At 41.3% G+C, this 14,494-nt stretch overlaps 1 protein-coding gene across 2 annotated transcripts in view; it reads left to right on the forward strand.

The window, feature by feature from the left end:
- Positions 1–14,494, forward strand: part of crhr1 (corticotropin releasing hormone receptor 1) — a 31,885-nt gene that overhangs the window by 3,087 nt on the left and 14,304 nt on the right. For both annotated transcript variants that reach the window (XM_026369151.1, XM_026369097.1), the window contains exons 2-5: positions 7,392–7,482; positions 7,606–7,656; positions 9,410–9,529; positions 12,021–12,103. In XM_026369151.1, the coding sequence (XP_026224936.1) occupies positions 7,392–7,482; positions 7,606–7,656; positions 9,410–9,529; positions 12,021–12,103 (345 nt within the window). The remainder of the gene's footprint in view (positions 1–7,391; positions 7,483–7,605; positions 7,657–9,409; positions 9,530–12,020; positions 12,104–14,494) is intronic.

The following is a 14,494-nucleotide window of genomic DNA, read 5'->3' on the forward strand; positions in this document are numbered from 1 at the left end:
CAGATGTTCAGTGGCAAACTTCAAACGGGCCTGTAGATGGGCTTTCTTGAGCAGGGGGACCTTGCGGGCACAGCAGGATTTCAGTCCTTCACGGCGTAGTGTGTTACCAACTGTTTTTTTGGTGACTATGGTCCCAGCTGCCTTGAGATCATTGACAAGTTCCTCCCGAGTGGTTCTTGGCTGATTCCTCACCGTTCTCATTATCATTGAAACTCCACGAGGTGAGATCTTGCATGGAGCTCCAGACCAAGGGAGATTGGCAGTTAATTTATGTTTCTTCCATTTGCGAATAATTGCACCAACTGTTGTCACCTTCTCACCCAGCTGCTTGGCGATGGTCTTGTAGCCCATTCCAGTCTTGTGTAGGTCCACAATCTTGTCCCTGACATCCTTGGAAAGCTCTTTGGTCTTGGCCATGGTGAAGAGTTTGGAATCTGGATTGATTGATTGCTTCTGTGGACAGGTCTCTTTTATACAGGTAACGAGCTGAGAGGGCTGCCAATGTCAGCTCGTTACCTGTATAAGATCCACCTGGGAGCTAGAGATCTTGCTGACGGATAGGGGATCAAATACTTATTTCCTTCATGGAAATGCAAATTAATTTATAACTCTTTTTGAAACGCATTTTTCTGGATTTTTTTTGTCATTGTTGTGTCTCACTGTTCAAATAAACCTACCATTGAAATTATAGCCTGATCATTTCTTTGTTAGTGGGCAAACTTACAAAATCAGCTGGGGTTCAAATAATTTTTTCCCTCACTGTATATTAGTTGAGACCTGTCAGTGACCTGCGTTCTAAACATCACCTGGATCCAGGTTCTGAGCAGACCGGAGGATGAGGCCTGAGCATCAGCTTCATCAGAGCTGTGGTCACATTTATTTCAGCTTCAGAACAAAAACAAAACATAAAATAATGTTTTTCTTCTCAGTTAATTCTATTCTCTCTCTCCCTCTGTTCATTTACTGTTGAGCTCGCTCGACCACAGCTCTTACTGAGCGGAGGGGGGGCAACTTAGTGCTGCTTTTACAGCTACGGACAAATCATAGACTGACTGAAAGCTGTTGGACACCTTTAAAGGAACCAGCTCTTAGTCAAAACAGAGGTCCTTTCATTCCTATCAAGGAGCCGTTTAAACGAACCAGAACCTTGATGAAAATGAAATAAATAAAATAACCCTTTTTAGCTGATGTGATTACCACTACACTGTCCAGCCGTTTAAGTTGATCACGTGGCTCGTGATTCTGCAGCAGTTCATCAAAACACTGATCCAGACTGCCTCATGTAGTGTGGAAGGACTAAATCTGAAGAGCTCAGGATCAGGACTTTGACCAATAACAACTTTAGTATCAGACCTAGATACAGACAGACAGGCAGAGCTTGTCTAAGGTTTGTTATGCAGCAGGGGACTACAGCAAAGCCACAGTTTGTTGAATGTGATTGATTTCTCTCTCTTTATTCATTTTAACCCTGACTCTGTGATAAGCAGCTGGGCTGCCTTCACTGCCCTATGTTCACCTGGGACTCCACAGTTTACAGGTTATTGTCAGACCCTCACAGCTGTTTGCTGTCATCAGGATGTTTGTTTCCAGACATGGAGGAGAGAGAGCTAATAACAAGCTGCCATCAGTGAATAATCTGAAGACTGGTCCAGATCTTCAGGAGATATGATTTATCTGTGAGTAATAAGTAATAAGTAATAAGAAGGCTTTGCCTCTGACAATGAGGCCTGAGCTGGAACTAAAGAAACAGAACTGTGTTCAGCTCCACTGCTGCTAAGATGTGAGTCAGCAAAGCTTCAGACTCTGAACCGGATCAGACATTGGTGTTCCCACGCACAAACAGCTGGGCTGTGACAGCTGAGACAGGAAGTTGACATGAAGACTCACTCTGCACACTCGCTTCGAACACAAACACGGAACACAAAAAGAAATTTATCCAAACTGATGAGTTTCCGATCCTGGCTTGAAGTCACACTCTAGATCAACTTAAACTGCGCCTGTTCTATCTGCTTTGATACTATACAAAACCATCACTGTCCAACAGGACCAAAGTATATGTATATACTGTATATGGCTCTAGGTCAGGGGTCGGCAACCCGCGGCTCCGGACTCCTTATACTGCGGCTCCTCGCGGCTTGGGAAAATAAATTATTATTAAGTATTTAATTAAATAGTGATACTGATACTAAGAACCTTCCAAGACCGGAAAACTCATGTTTGAAACATGAATTCATCCCTGACACCTACATAAACATAAAGAAATATGCATTTGAAGTCCTGTCGATCTTTGGATCCACATACGAATGTGAGCAGCTATTCTCCATCATGAACTACGTTAAAAACAAACAGACGACACCTACAGTCCTGCGTAAAGATGAAAGTGACTTCGTACAGCTCCGATTTGCAGACGCTGTGCGCAGAGGTTCAGGAGCAGAAGTCCCATTAACCAGGTAAAATAAATATTTATGCAGATATTTATTTATCACTGTTTAGTGACACAGTGCTTTTTTCCAATTTACTTTTTAAATTCAGGTCAAGGCTCCGATACACGCTCCGACAGCCCGAAGGCGATATAAGGATGAAGTCTCAGGGCATTTTCTATTTGCTACATGGATAATTTAAGTTCTGCTTTTTAATTAATTTCAAAGAGACTTTCAACTCGGCGTGTTATTTTTGTCATAATTTTTTTCAGAGAGTTCAAAATGTGTTTATTACGTAAATGAAATAAAGTCTTCTCTGTACCACATCATGAATTTCATAAGCAACATACTGTAGCTGTTTATACAAAGCGTAAAGGTAAAAAAAAAACTATATTATCTTAATTTTAGATGTCAAAAAGTATTTGCGGCTCCCAGTTTTTTCTTTTCCGTGGAACCCTGGTCCAAATGGCTCTTTGGGTGTTAAAGGTTGCTGACCCCTGGTCTAGGTGATGTATCAAATTAATTAAATAAGTGAATCCAAATTAATTTGATTGTGTTTTTGAGTATGTAAAAAACAGAGGGCGGTGTTCTTTCTGCTGTCACTCAGACATCAGCGGCAGTTCCCTCAGTACAAGTCAACGTCTGAAAACAACAGAATGAAACATAAGAGGTAAAAGGTGACCTCAGTGACATGGAGGTGGTCAGATGTGGCTGCTTTTACCATTAGGACCTAATTTCATGGTTAGTTGTTACGTTAGTGCACTATAGTGCAAGTTAGAGGTCCAAATGTTTGTGCAAAGAAATTCAGTTGTGCAACTTTATTTTGTGAATTATACAGTCAGGCCCAGAAATACATGGACAGTGAAACCGTCACTGTGGCTCTGTAGCAACTGTGGATTTGAAATGTCACAATCACAATATGTCGACTGCCAGTAGACAATGAAGTAGTGATGCAGTATTCTTCCAGGTACTGTTACCGATTTCTGTATGGCAGGGGGAGGGCAGGAGGAGGGTGGGGGCGAATCAGTTGGAGAGCTAAGCCATATGGTCAACACCCCCTGGGACAGCTTAGCCAAACACTCACTGGGCTCTCTATAACTGTGAGGACCCTAACTGACATTAACTATCACTCACTCCACGGATAATAAATAATAATTTTGTAGCAGCAAACAGTGGATGTTTTTTTTTAAGTAATCTGGAGTTTAGAATAGAAAGAATTTCCCCAAGAGGATTATTTATTAAAATATAAACTATTATTGTTAATATTATTAAACTTAACCTAGAAATCTTGTCTTCACTGTCCTTAACTGTGAAATAAAACAGATGGTGATTCAACAAAACTGGTCCTTCTAAATGAACATAAGACTGTGATTAATGCGTGATGATTTTTTTAAGAGCACAGAGCACCACAATGATGACAGATTATTCTGTTCCATAATGTCTTCATTGAAAATTTAAAGTTTAAACATGTCCTGTAACGTAATGAAACATTTAACCCCAAAAAACAACGCTATTTAAAAATTATAATATCTTAATCGGTAATGTAATGTAGGTTGACTGTGAAGGTTTTTTTCAGGTTCTCTGCAAAAGAAAAGATGACAAGAACATTTTATATGTAGAGCAAGATTCTAAACTCAAAGACTCAGCTGATGAACAATCCAAATATTGAATGTGTGTCTTCAGGGAGACTGAACATAATTCAGAAAAACATGCAGGACTGTGACTGTTAGACCTCATCCCTCTGAGCTGCCACAGCTGAAACACTTACACCACACACGCCAAAGACCGAGAGACTGCTGCACTCAGCTGTGTCTAATTTTAGCTGCAGCGTCCCCACAGTAAATCTCTACTGACTGTGTGTGTGCACGTGTCTTTCTAGGGTTTACAAATTTTATTGCTGCACCATAGTTGTGAGGACATGTTATCCAGCCCCTCTACCTCAAAAAGGCAAATTGATGGTCCAGACCTGGCATTAGGGATCAGGTTAGAGTTAGTTTGGACATTTCATTGTGACGGGGAATGTTAGTGTTGGGCCGTGTCCTCGCAGCTATAGAAAGAAGCTCTTGTGGCATCTGTGTGTTGGAGTCTCATTGAGTGACTGTGAACCTGTGACATTAGTGAATAATTGACAGAAGCACAAACACCCCCACAGACTTAGCAGCTGATTAATCGTTGATTACAGAGTGTAATTGGTTACTTAGTGTCGAGTGATTCGGGGGAATCAGTTATTGTTGTCCAGATGCCAATCAGACATCTCACTTACTGTCGCATTAAAACCTCTGATGGATCTGAGACTTAAATATCGTTCTGCAGTTTGACAAGCAGTGTACAGCTGCTGCAAACGAGACCATGTTAAAAAGCACCTTGTTGAATGATGAAGCCTCCATCTGGCACATTGGACAAGGAAATGTCTTCTTCCCAGAGAGGAGATGTTAAAATATTCACAGAACATAACTCTCTAAGGCTGTGCTTTATTTTCCTCATTCATTTTTTACTTTATTACTTTTTCATCTCAGTTCCTCTGTGGCGATGACACCTCTCTCTGTGATATTAGTAATATCAGATATGAAAAGTCTGGATAAATAACAACCTGTCTGTCTCCAGATCAGTTTCAGCCTCAGGTACATAATTTCAAGGCTGGGGTAGACAAAGACTGAACCCAAGAGATGCTGTTTTAGCAGTTCTTGAGAAACCTGATCCTAAGTTTCTATTCGTAACTCTACTGTAGTTTTATATTTATTTTCTGATATTGTTACTTTGAATTAAGGCTGGTGTTGCTGAGTGGTGGTGTTTTAGTGAAAGTTAAGATATTTCAACATTAGCACATATACAGAAGTGTTATGAAAGAGCTAACTAGTGGACCCAGTTGCAGAATGACAGCAAAAGCGAGTGAGATTTCCCAAAAAAGATTTATTAACAGAATACGTGATGATAAATACAGAACAGACGTGATGTAATGCAAACAAAAAAACTCAAAAGGGGGAACAAACTAAAGATCACTGCAAAAGGCAGGCAAACTAGAAACTAACTAGTCTAAATAACAGACAAAGAAACACAGTAAACGGGAAACTAAAGGAAATCAAAATCACACAGCCGACTCTGGAACTAAGGAGAAACAAAAACGCAGCTAAACGCTGGAACAAACTACAAAGACACAAGCTGACTACACTAACAGGACTAACAAACCATGGCAATGAAAGCCAGAGGTCGGGGAAAAGGTAAATGGAGGAAGCAGGGAACAAACGAGGTTGACAGTTGACACACTAGCAAATGACAAACAAACAGACATGGACTTAAATACAAGACACAGTATTGAGTAACACAAGAGACCTGCTAAAACACACACCTGATGTCACTCAAACCAGCCGAGACATGCCCCCGGATGTAAGGGAAAAAACACAAACAGGAAAACAAAAACCACAGAGACTTCCGGGGGGCCCTGCCTCAGCTGGCTGGAGGAGGGAATTGTAAAACAGAAGAGTCCTAATGGCCTGATGCTGTAACTGGTCAGAGCCTGCTCAGTCCAGTCTAATTCAGTTCAGTTCACTCCAGTCCATTTCAGACCACTTCAGTTCAGTTCAATTCACATCTGTTCTATTCAGTCCAGTTCAATACAGTTTAATATAATTCACTTCAGTTCAATTCAGTCCAATCCAGTTGGATGCTGGGTGCTGGATATTGGATGCTGAGTGTAAATTATTTGCAACACTGGAGGCAAGGCTGACCAAATTAAAGGCTCGGCTCTGCGTGGAAAACAAGCCAGCTAGTCAGGGTGACGGTTTGTAGGAAGAATAACCCCAGACACTCGCCCCAACGTTCACCACTACCACTCACAGATTTTTCCCAATCAGCAACAAACCGCTGAGAAACCTACTCTGATCATTGGCAGCTCTATAGTCAGAAATATGAAGTTAGAGACTCCAGTGGCCATAGTCCAGTGTATTCCCAGGGCCAGAGCAGGCAACGTTGAATATTTAAAACTCCTGTGTAAAGATAAACGTTACTTTATCTATGAAACTAGAAGAAACTAATCAATTAATCAAATTTCAAGCTGCTTAAAAGACATAGAGGCCCGAATGTTGTCTAATTTCCTTCTCCTCAATTGAGACAAGACAGAGGTTTATTGTTAGGTCCTAAAACCCTCAGAGACATGATGTCTAATCACATTCTTACCCTCGATGACTTAACATTGGCCTCAGGTAATTCTGTAAGAAATCTCGGAGTTATCTTTGACTAGGATATCTGCTTTACTACGTAAAAAGTAATCTCTAGAACTGACTTTTTTCTACCTGAGAAACTGTTAAAATTAGGAGCATCCTGTCCCAAAGTGATGCTAAAAAACTAGTCCATGCATTTGTTACTTCCAGACTGGACTATTGTTATTCATTATTAATAGTTTGCCCCAATAACTCCAGTTAATGCTGAATGAGAAAATGCTGCAGCCAAAGTTCTGACTGGAATTAGCAAGAGAGATCATATTTCTCCTACGTTAGCTTCTCTCCATTGGCTCCCTGTAAAATCCAGAATTGAATTTAAAATCCTTCTCCTCACTTATAAAGCACTTAATAATCAAGAGTCTAGTTACTGGTCCTACCAACTTGTCCAGTGTTTTTTGCTACTTTTTGTATTTGTGCCTGCTGTTCTTTTCTCTCTTCTCTTCCCACTCACCTCAACCGGTCAAGGCAGATGGCCGCCCTGAGCCTTGGGTTTGCTGGGGGTTATTTGCTCTCCACTGTCTCCTGGTGATGCTCAGTGGGATTGTTGGGTTTTCTGTATAATTCTTTATACAGTTATCTTTTGTAAGGTCTTCAACCTTAAACACTGTAAAGTGCCTTGAAATGACTTCTGTTGTGATGCTTTATAAATAAATTGAATTGAAAAGTCAGTGTTGGGGCATTGTGCAGATCAACAGGTAGCACGTGTTATAATTATTTTGTTATTAAAGAATGTAATTTGATCTGTATTTTCCAGGTGGTCTGTGTATGTGTGTTTCTGACTGGACAAGTTTCTCCTGCAGAATTGACCTGTGAGACTTTGATCCTGCTGTCAACCAATCTAACAGGTAACTTCTTGCCTCAGGCTCTACTAATTAATATGACTATCAAACAACATACAGTATAAACTAGTGAAACGTGTTCATTTCTGCCCCCTCTCTCCTTCTTCTTTCTGTATGTCTCTATCTTAGCAAGGACATTAACTTTACTAAACCAGACATTCACCATCAGTAACTCCTCAGGTTAGTACAGTATATTGTATATTTGATTGTTAACTTTGAAAAACAAGTCCTGCTTTTACTGCCTTCGTGTGGTGTACATTTTTACTGTGACACCGTTTTTTTTTTGGTATGCCTGTACAGTACTTTCCATCTAAAATCCAGACCAGTTACTGGTACACCTGGGGCACAAGAGGGATCCCCTGATCAATTATTCTGGACTGGCCAAGACCCTCGTACTCTGTTGTACATTGACTTCAGTGGATTAGTCTGGTCTGTACTGAACTATCCCAGGCTATCTTGGACTACCCAGATTTACTCAGCAGCACACTGCATCAGAACCACACATTAGTAACCTGAAGAAACTGAGGGCAGTGTAGGTTAGTGTGTCAGAACAAACAACTTGGACTGCTCATACTACAGACTACTGTAAGGGAAAATACCCAAAAGACTAAGGAGTCTACTTTAGGTACCCAGGACTACCCTAACTGGATAGTGTCAAATACACTGAATTAGCTGGCATCATTGTAGTAGCCCTCAGTACTCAGGATTACTATTCATTCAGAATTTAGGTAACAATAAATAATTATAAGAAATCTATATGTTTCCTCTACTACTACACCACAGATGATGTTACTTGAAATTACTTTTCTTGAACTTATAAACTTTTAAATTTAGACAAGAGTCATGTTTAAAAATTTAAAGGGGCTTGGTTGGTATTGCAGTCATCCATGATTCATCTCCCTGTTCCTCCTGGCCATCACGAAAAACCTAAACAACAATATGGGGTTCAAAAAATTATGTCTGGGACTCATCTGATATTGTCTTACCATCTTTAGACCGTGTCACCTTCCGAAGTCAGAGTAAAATCAGAAGTGAAACTAGTGTAGTAACAGTTATTTATATGGTCAAGTGGGCCTGAAATCTGTGCTCTACCTTACTCTGTTAAATTCAATCCTGAAGATAAATATGTATGAGAATTTACCCAAATTAACTTCAGACCTTGTAAAAGACAATGCTCTATAATGATCACATGACCCTATTTACCAGCATGTGGAGCTAAAAGTGAAATAGCTGAAAAGTGTATTATGTGCACCAAGCCATTAGTAATTTATATATATTTAACAGTAGATTACATTTTCACCAGCAGAGACTCTATTTATTGTCCACTTTTATTTCTCCAAATGAATGAAGTAGAAGTAGAAGTAGAAGTAAAATTGCTGTTTTTATTGCATTAGATTTAAAGAGTTAAAATTTTGAGACAGGGTGTTGACTGATTGTTAATAATAATGATAATAACAGGGTTATCCCTGGTTTAGGTGTTTGATTAAGCAGTAGATCTTTTTCAGGTCTCATTCTACCTTGGAGATAGGGACAAGGGGACCAAAGCTTCACATTTCCATTCATTTCAAGTTTGTTCATTTCAACCCCACTGTTGTGGAGCTGGTTGAGTTTGGTTTGTTTTTATTAGGTGGAAATCCCAAACACAAGAGTCACCTCAGTGTACTTTATGTTGTTTCAGTTGCTTCACAATAAACATCTTCCAGCTGCCTCATAGCAGAAGTTGTGGCACAGCAGAATCAGTAAGACACATTGAGTTCAATATTCTTCTTTTCAAGAGATTCCTGGGAATGTTTAAAAAAGAAACAACACAAAGAATAGTTAAATTGAGCTCTCAGCAAATTTGGTTAAACACAAACAAAAACAGTTTGTTTTGCGTAACGCACAAATATCTTCCCGGTTTATACAAGTCTGACAGTCTGATCTGTGCCTGCAGGTCTGTACTGTGACCTGTCTGTAGATGGTATAGGAACCTGTTGGCCTCGCAGTGCAGCAGGAGAACTCATCTCCAGACCCTGTCCTGAACAGTTCAATGGCATCCACTACAATACCACCAGTGAGTACCTGTCTACCTGCCTACCTGCCTTTCTACAGTGTATGTGTGTGTCCAACAGGAAAACACGACCCAAAGACTAAAAGCTATTTTAGTCACAGTTTCTCTGAGTCCAGTAAAAAGGCTGAGCCTCAGTCTGACTGTTCTGTTTCACAGACTAATTACAGGGTTTACTTAGAGTCTTTACTGTTTTTTACTAATGTAGATCTTGGAACTGTACATTAGTGTTTTCTGTCAGTCACAGTAAAGCTGCTGTTACCTGTGTGTCACTGAGGTCTCTACAAAGGCAGCTGCATTCAGGGAGATCCAGGTCCTGGAAAAAGAAAAAATCGTTTTCTCTGGGGAAAGGTAACAGTGAAGAAAAGATGAGGGAAGCGAGGACCGTCTTTTACCAGACTGCTTACTAGACAGACACCTCTTTGCTGGAAGCTTGTCAGAGATTGGACTGATCTAACACCATGTCAACATAAATTATACAAATTTTATTTATTATTATTATTTATTTTTTTTTCAGAACGGTAGGTCTTTGCAATATGTAGCAATATTTTAACACAACTTGTGACTCTATCCTAAATTATGTAATACTAGAGCAGCTGGTTAGTGTAGTGGTAACATCAGCGCCTCCCATGTGGGAGACTGGGGTTCGAATCCCAGCTGTGGCCTAACACCAGTAGGGGTCCTTAGGCAAGACCTCCTCACGCTCACCCTGCCTACCTTTGTACCTTGTAATGACTTGTAAGTCGCTTTGGATAAAAGCGTCTGCTAAATGACTTAAATGTAAATGAGTCTGTGAAACATGGTGGACTGGGACTCAGTCCCTTGGACTTGATGTACAAGTCATGTGCAATAATCTTTACCCCTCCTCAGTCCTTAACCAATCAGCTGCTGCCAATTATGTGTTGGCCAGTCACAGTTGTGCATTTTGTGGTCTCACTGACGTCAAACAACAGTCTGAGAAGACGCTAAGGATTTACTGACTTTTATTTGCTGCCAGCTGGACGGATTATTGCAGTCCACACTGTGTTTGTATGTGGGTGGGTGGTGAGAAAGATCCTGTTTAATTAGAGGTTTAGTTGTTGATCTGACTTAATAACATGAGTCATCTGTGTGTGCATGTTCACGTCTTTATGTCTTTGAGGGAGAAATGTTTGCACTGTGCCATCTTTGCGAGCACATTTTTAACACTCATTTGGGTCCACTCAGGGCATTTGGGTCCTCTCAGCTACTCAAAGACTAACACCTGTGTTAAACCAGCTGTAGCTTCATCATCATCATCTGCATCCATGCTGTCTTTCCTGTGATCTTCTGTGATTGGCTGGCCGTATGCTAACAGTCTATCAACTTAGCTGTCTATCAGCAATGATCCAGTCATCCAATCAGATGGACTGCAGTGATAGATTGACCCTAAAGCTGGAGGAGGAGGTTGCCAAGGTTACACTGTAGGAGCTTCAGGAACGCAGATTTATGACTTATGTTTGTGATGTCTAACTTTGTCGCCATTGAAGCAAAGTTTGTTAATGTCAGTTTGTTTCTGATGCTATAGACAACATTGTTTTCCCTCCATAGCTCAGTTCAGTTCGATTCAGTTTACCTATGTAGCACCAAATTACAACAAGTATGAAATGAGGGCACTTTACAGACCGTAACAATATAACTGTAAAAAGAATTCTATAGAAAACCCAAGAACCCTACTGAGCAGCACCAGGAGACAATGGAGAGGAAAAACTCCCTTTAGAGTTCGACCTTGACCAGTCAGGGTGAGTGGAAAAAGGAGAGAGAAAAGAACAGCAGGCAACAAAAAAACAACAAGCGGCAAAAACACTGGACCAGGTAGGACCAGTAACTGGACTCTGGAGATATACAGCTCCAAGGAGGAGGATACCTGCAGAGGAGAACAGAGAGAGGGAGACAGAGAGGAGGAAACACATCTACAGGAGAGAGAAGACACAAAGTTAATGACATGAAATGGTAGAATTTGAATGGATAGAGGAGAAAGGAAAGAGGAGAGGAGCTCAGTTTATCAGTAGAGGTCCCCCAGCAGACTAACCTCAGCAGAACTAAGAGATGGCTCAGAGTCACCTGATCCATCTCTAACTATAAGCTTTATAAAAAAGGAAAGTTTTAAGTCTAGTCTTAAATGTAGAGAGGGTGTCTGCCTCCAGAATCTGAACTGGGAGCTGGAGAGGAGAGGAGCTTGATAGCTAAAGGCTCTGCCTCCCATTCTACATCTGGGAACTCCAGGAAACACTTCACTCCACAGAAGGATTTTGAATTCTACTCTGGATTTTATGAGGAGCCAGTGTAGAAGATGATGTTGCAGAACTCTGTTCTCTTTTTAATTACTTGCCTATTATCAGCCTATTAGTTATTCACCCTTTAATCTTTTGACTTGAATGACTGGAACATCTCTGTATGTTGTGAGTTAGTTAATTATCAGAAACAATCAATAGTAATACATATTTATCTTTTATTTTCTTGTTTCCTGTTTGTTCAGACCAAGTTTACAGAGAGTGTCAGTCTGACGGCAGCTGGGCTTCTCGAGGAAACTACAGTCAGTGCACCGAGATCATCGTCCTGGTGAGACTAACCTCACCTCCTGTCTCTCTCTGTTCTCCTGTCTGTCTCTGCCCTACTGTCTGCCAATTGTAGTCGCAGACATCTGGGGTTTAGTTACAGAGATCTAGTCTAGCTGCAGATGTCTGGACACTTTGCTTTGGTCCAGAGACCCCATAACAGTTCTCAGTGGACCTGTGGGGTTCAGTTGTTTTCTGGTGGATCAGTAGGTTTCTGCTCCTTCCTGTACAAGAAAAGACCAGATCCAGTTTTAATGTTAGCTGTTGCTCCTGACAGCCCGTACAGCAGGAACTCCTTCATGTTTGTGGGCAACTGACACAAAGACACAAAATGAACAACATGCTCACACACACAGACCCTTATCTGTGATTGGTCAGGAGCCAACTTAGCTGTCCAATCAGAGGAGAGCAGGAAACAGGTGACAGATTCTCTCAGTGGGAGAATGACATGACACAACATATGGCTACACACACACACAAACACACACAAGCACAGTAAAAGTCCAGATGGTTCACACTGATCTCTGTTCACGCTGACGTTTCCATCCCTGCTCTCTGATTGGATCAGGTTTGTGTGTGTGTGTGTGTGTGTGTGTGTGTGTGTGTGTGTGTGTCTGTGTGTGTGTCTGTGTGCGTGTGTGTGTGTGTGAGAGAGAGAGAGAGAGAGTTGTTTGGATTCATAAAAAACAAATCTGAAGGCAGCATCACCACGGCAACAGTAACACCGCCTAACTGTACTCGAATAAAAACTTAATAAAAACAGCCCTCACCGTCCAGAGCTACTTTGCAGCTTATGATCTACTTTCAGCTCTCTTGACTCTCTTGGTCCCACTAAGATTCCAAATCTTGTTTTCAGATATGACCTGCAGCATCAAACTACAGCTTAATAAAACTCCAGCTACACATTCATCTTAACTCTATGTTACTGACTCCTCAAACTAAGGTTTGAAGAAAATAAAAGGCACAGACAGAATAGACAAGCAGAAACAACAAGACTTATCTACGTAAGCGTTGATCTTTTTAAATTTGACCACAGTTGCTTTTTCCTCTGGTTTAAAGTTTTTCAGGCAACAGGAAGAATACATAAACTGTGTTAGTACAAATTCTTTGGGACAGTAAACAGGGACAAGTTCCAAGGTCTCACGAACAGGATTCATAAAAACCCACACAAAGAGCAGCAGCTACTCAAAGGTGACCGTATATTCAAACATCATCCAGTGAGTTGACCTGTCAGCAAACAATGTAACTAACAGAGATAAGTTTTTAAGGTAAGGCTCTGAGACAAACCGTGTCTGTAGATTTTAGAAGGTCAACTGTGGTTCTTGTAAACAGAGATGCTGGTGGATCAGTGTGAAAGCTGTAGCTGTAGCCTTTTTCTTGAATGAAATTCAAATTGTTTCAGTTGAGGAACTTGGTTATTTATGTGTTCGTTTGAAAGAGGACTCAGTTCTCTCTCTGATCCACTTCACATAGGGTCTTAGTCCTCTTCCGGTTCACTCCATAGTCCATTTGTGCTCTAGCTGTCATGGTTTCACCCTCGTTGCTGCCTGTATTTCCCCCATGCCCTTATTTTGACCACTTCCTGTTTCCTCCTCCCAGTCTGATTACCTTCACTCACCTAATTGATTGCACCTCGTCCCCCACACTACATATACAGACCTGCTCACCTTTCTCCCCGGCCAGATAGTATGTTCTCAACTCTCGGACACTATCCAGCGGTTCTTTTGGACTGACTTATTTTGGCTTTTTCGGACTCTGCCTGCCCTGGATCCTGTCTCTGGCCTGACCCCCTGGTGCCTTGAATTCTGCTTATTTCCCTTGCTCACAGTACCAGACCTGGACCTGTGTCTGCCTGATTCCCCTTCTTGGACCTGCATCCCTTCTACCCTGTTTCTACCGGATTCCCCTTGCTGGTCCAGCCTGACCTGACCCTGCTTCCCGTCTACCCTTCTGGTTCTGTGAGTGTTTTCCTCTGATCTGTTTTCTCCCTCGTTTTTCCCTTCCCTCCCCTGACAGTTTGGACCTCTTTAGTGTTTTGACCTGGATTGGATTGTGGATTTTGCCTGCCGGACTTATCTCTGAACTGCCTAACTGTGTATGACCTGGATTACCCTCGACCTCAGATATTAGCCTGTTGGATTTATTGTTTGGACTACCTGTGTACAAAACCTCAGACTGTTTTCCCACACCGGGTTTTGGACATTGGATTTCATAACATTCTGTGACAGTTTTCTCATTGTGCTTCTGTGATACTCTTGTTGCACTCCTGGACACTCTCCACCATTTGTCAGCCGCCACTCCTGCCATTCACCATCTTCACTTCATTCCATTCACCGGTCAGCAATCACTTCCGGTCAGCAATCACTTCCGGTCAGCAATTTTATTTGTATAGCGC

This window comes from Anabas testudineus, chromosome 8, assembly GCF_900324465.2.
Source record: "Anabas testudineus chromosome 8, fAnaTes1.2, whole genome shotgun sequence".
NCBI lineage: Eukaryota > Metazoa > Chordata > Actinopteri > Anabantiformes > Anabantidae > Anabas > Anabas testudineus.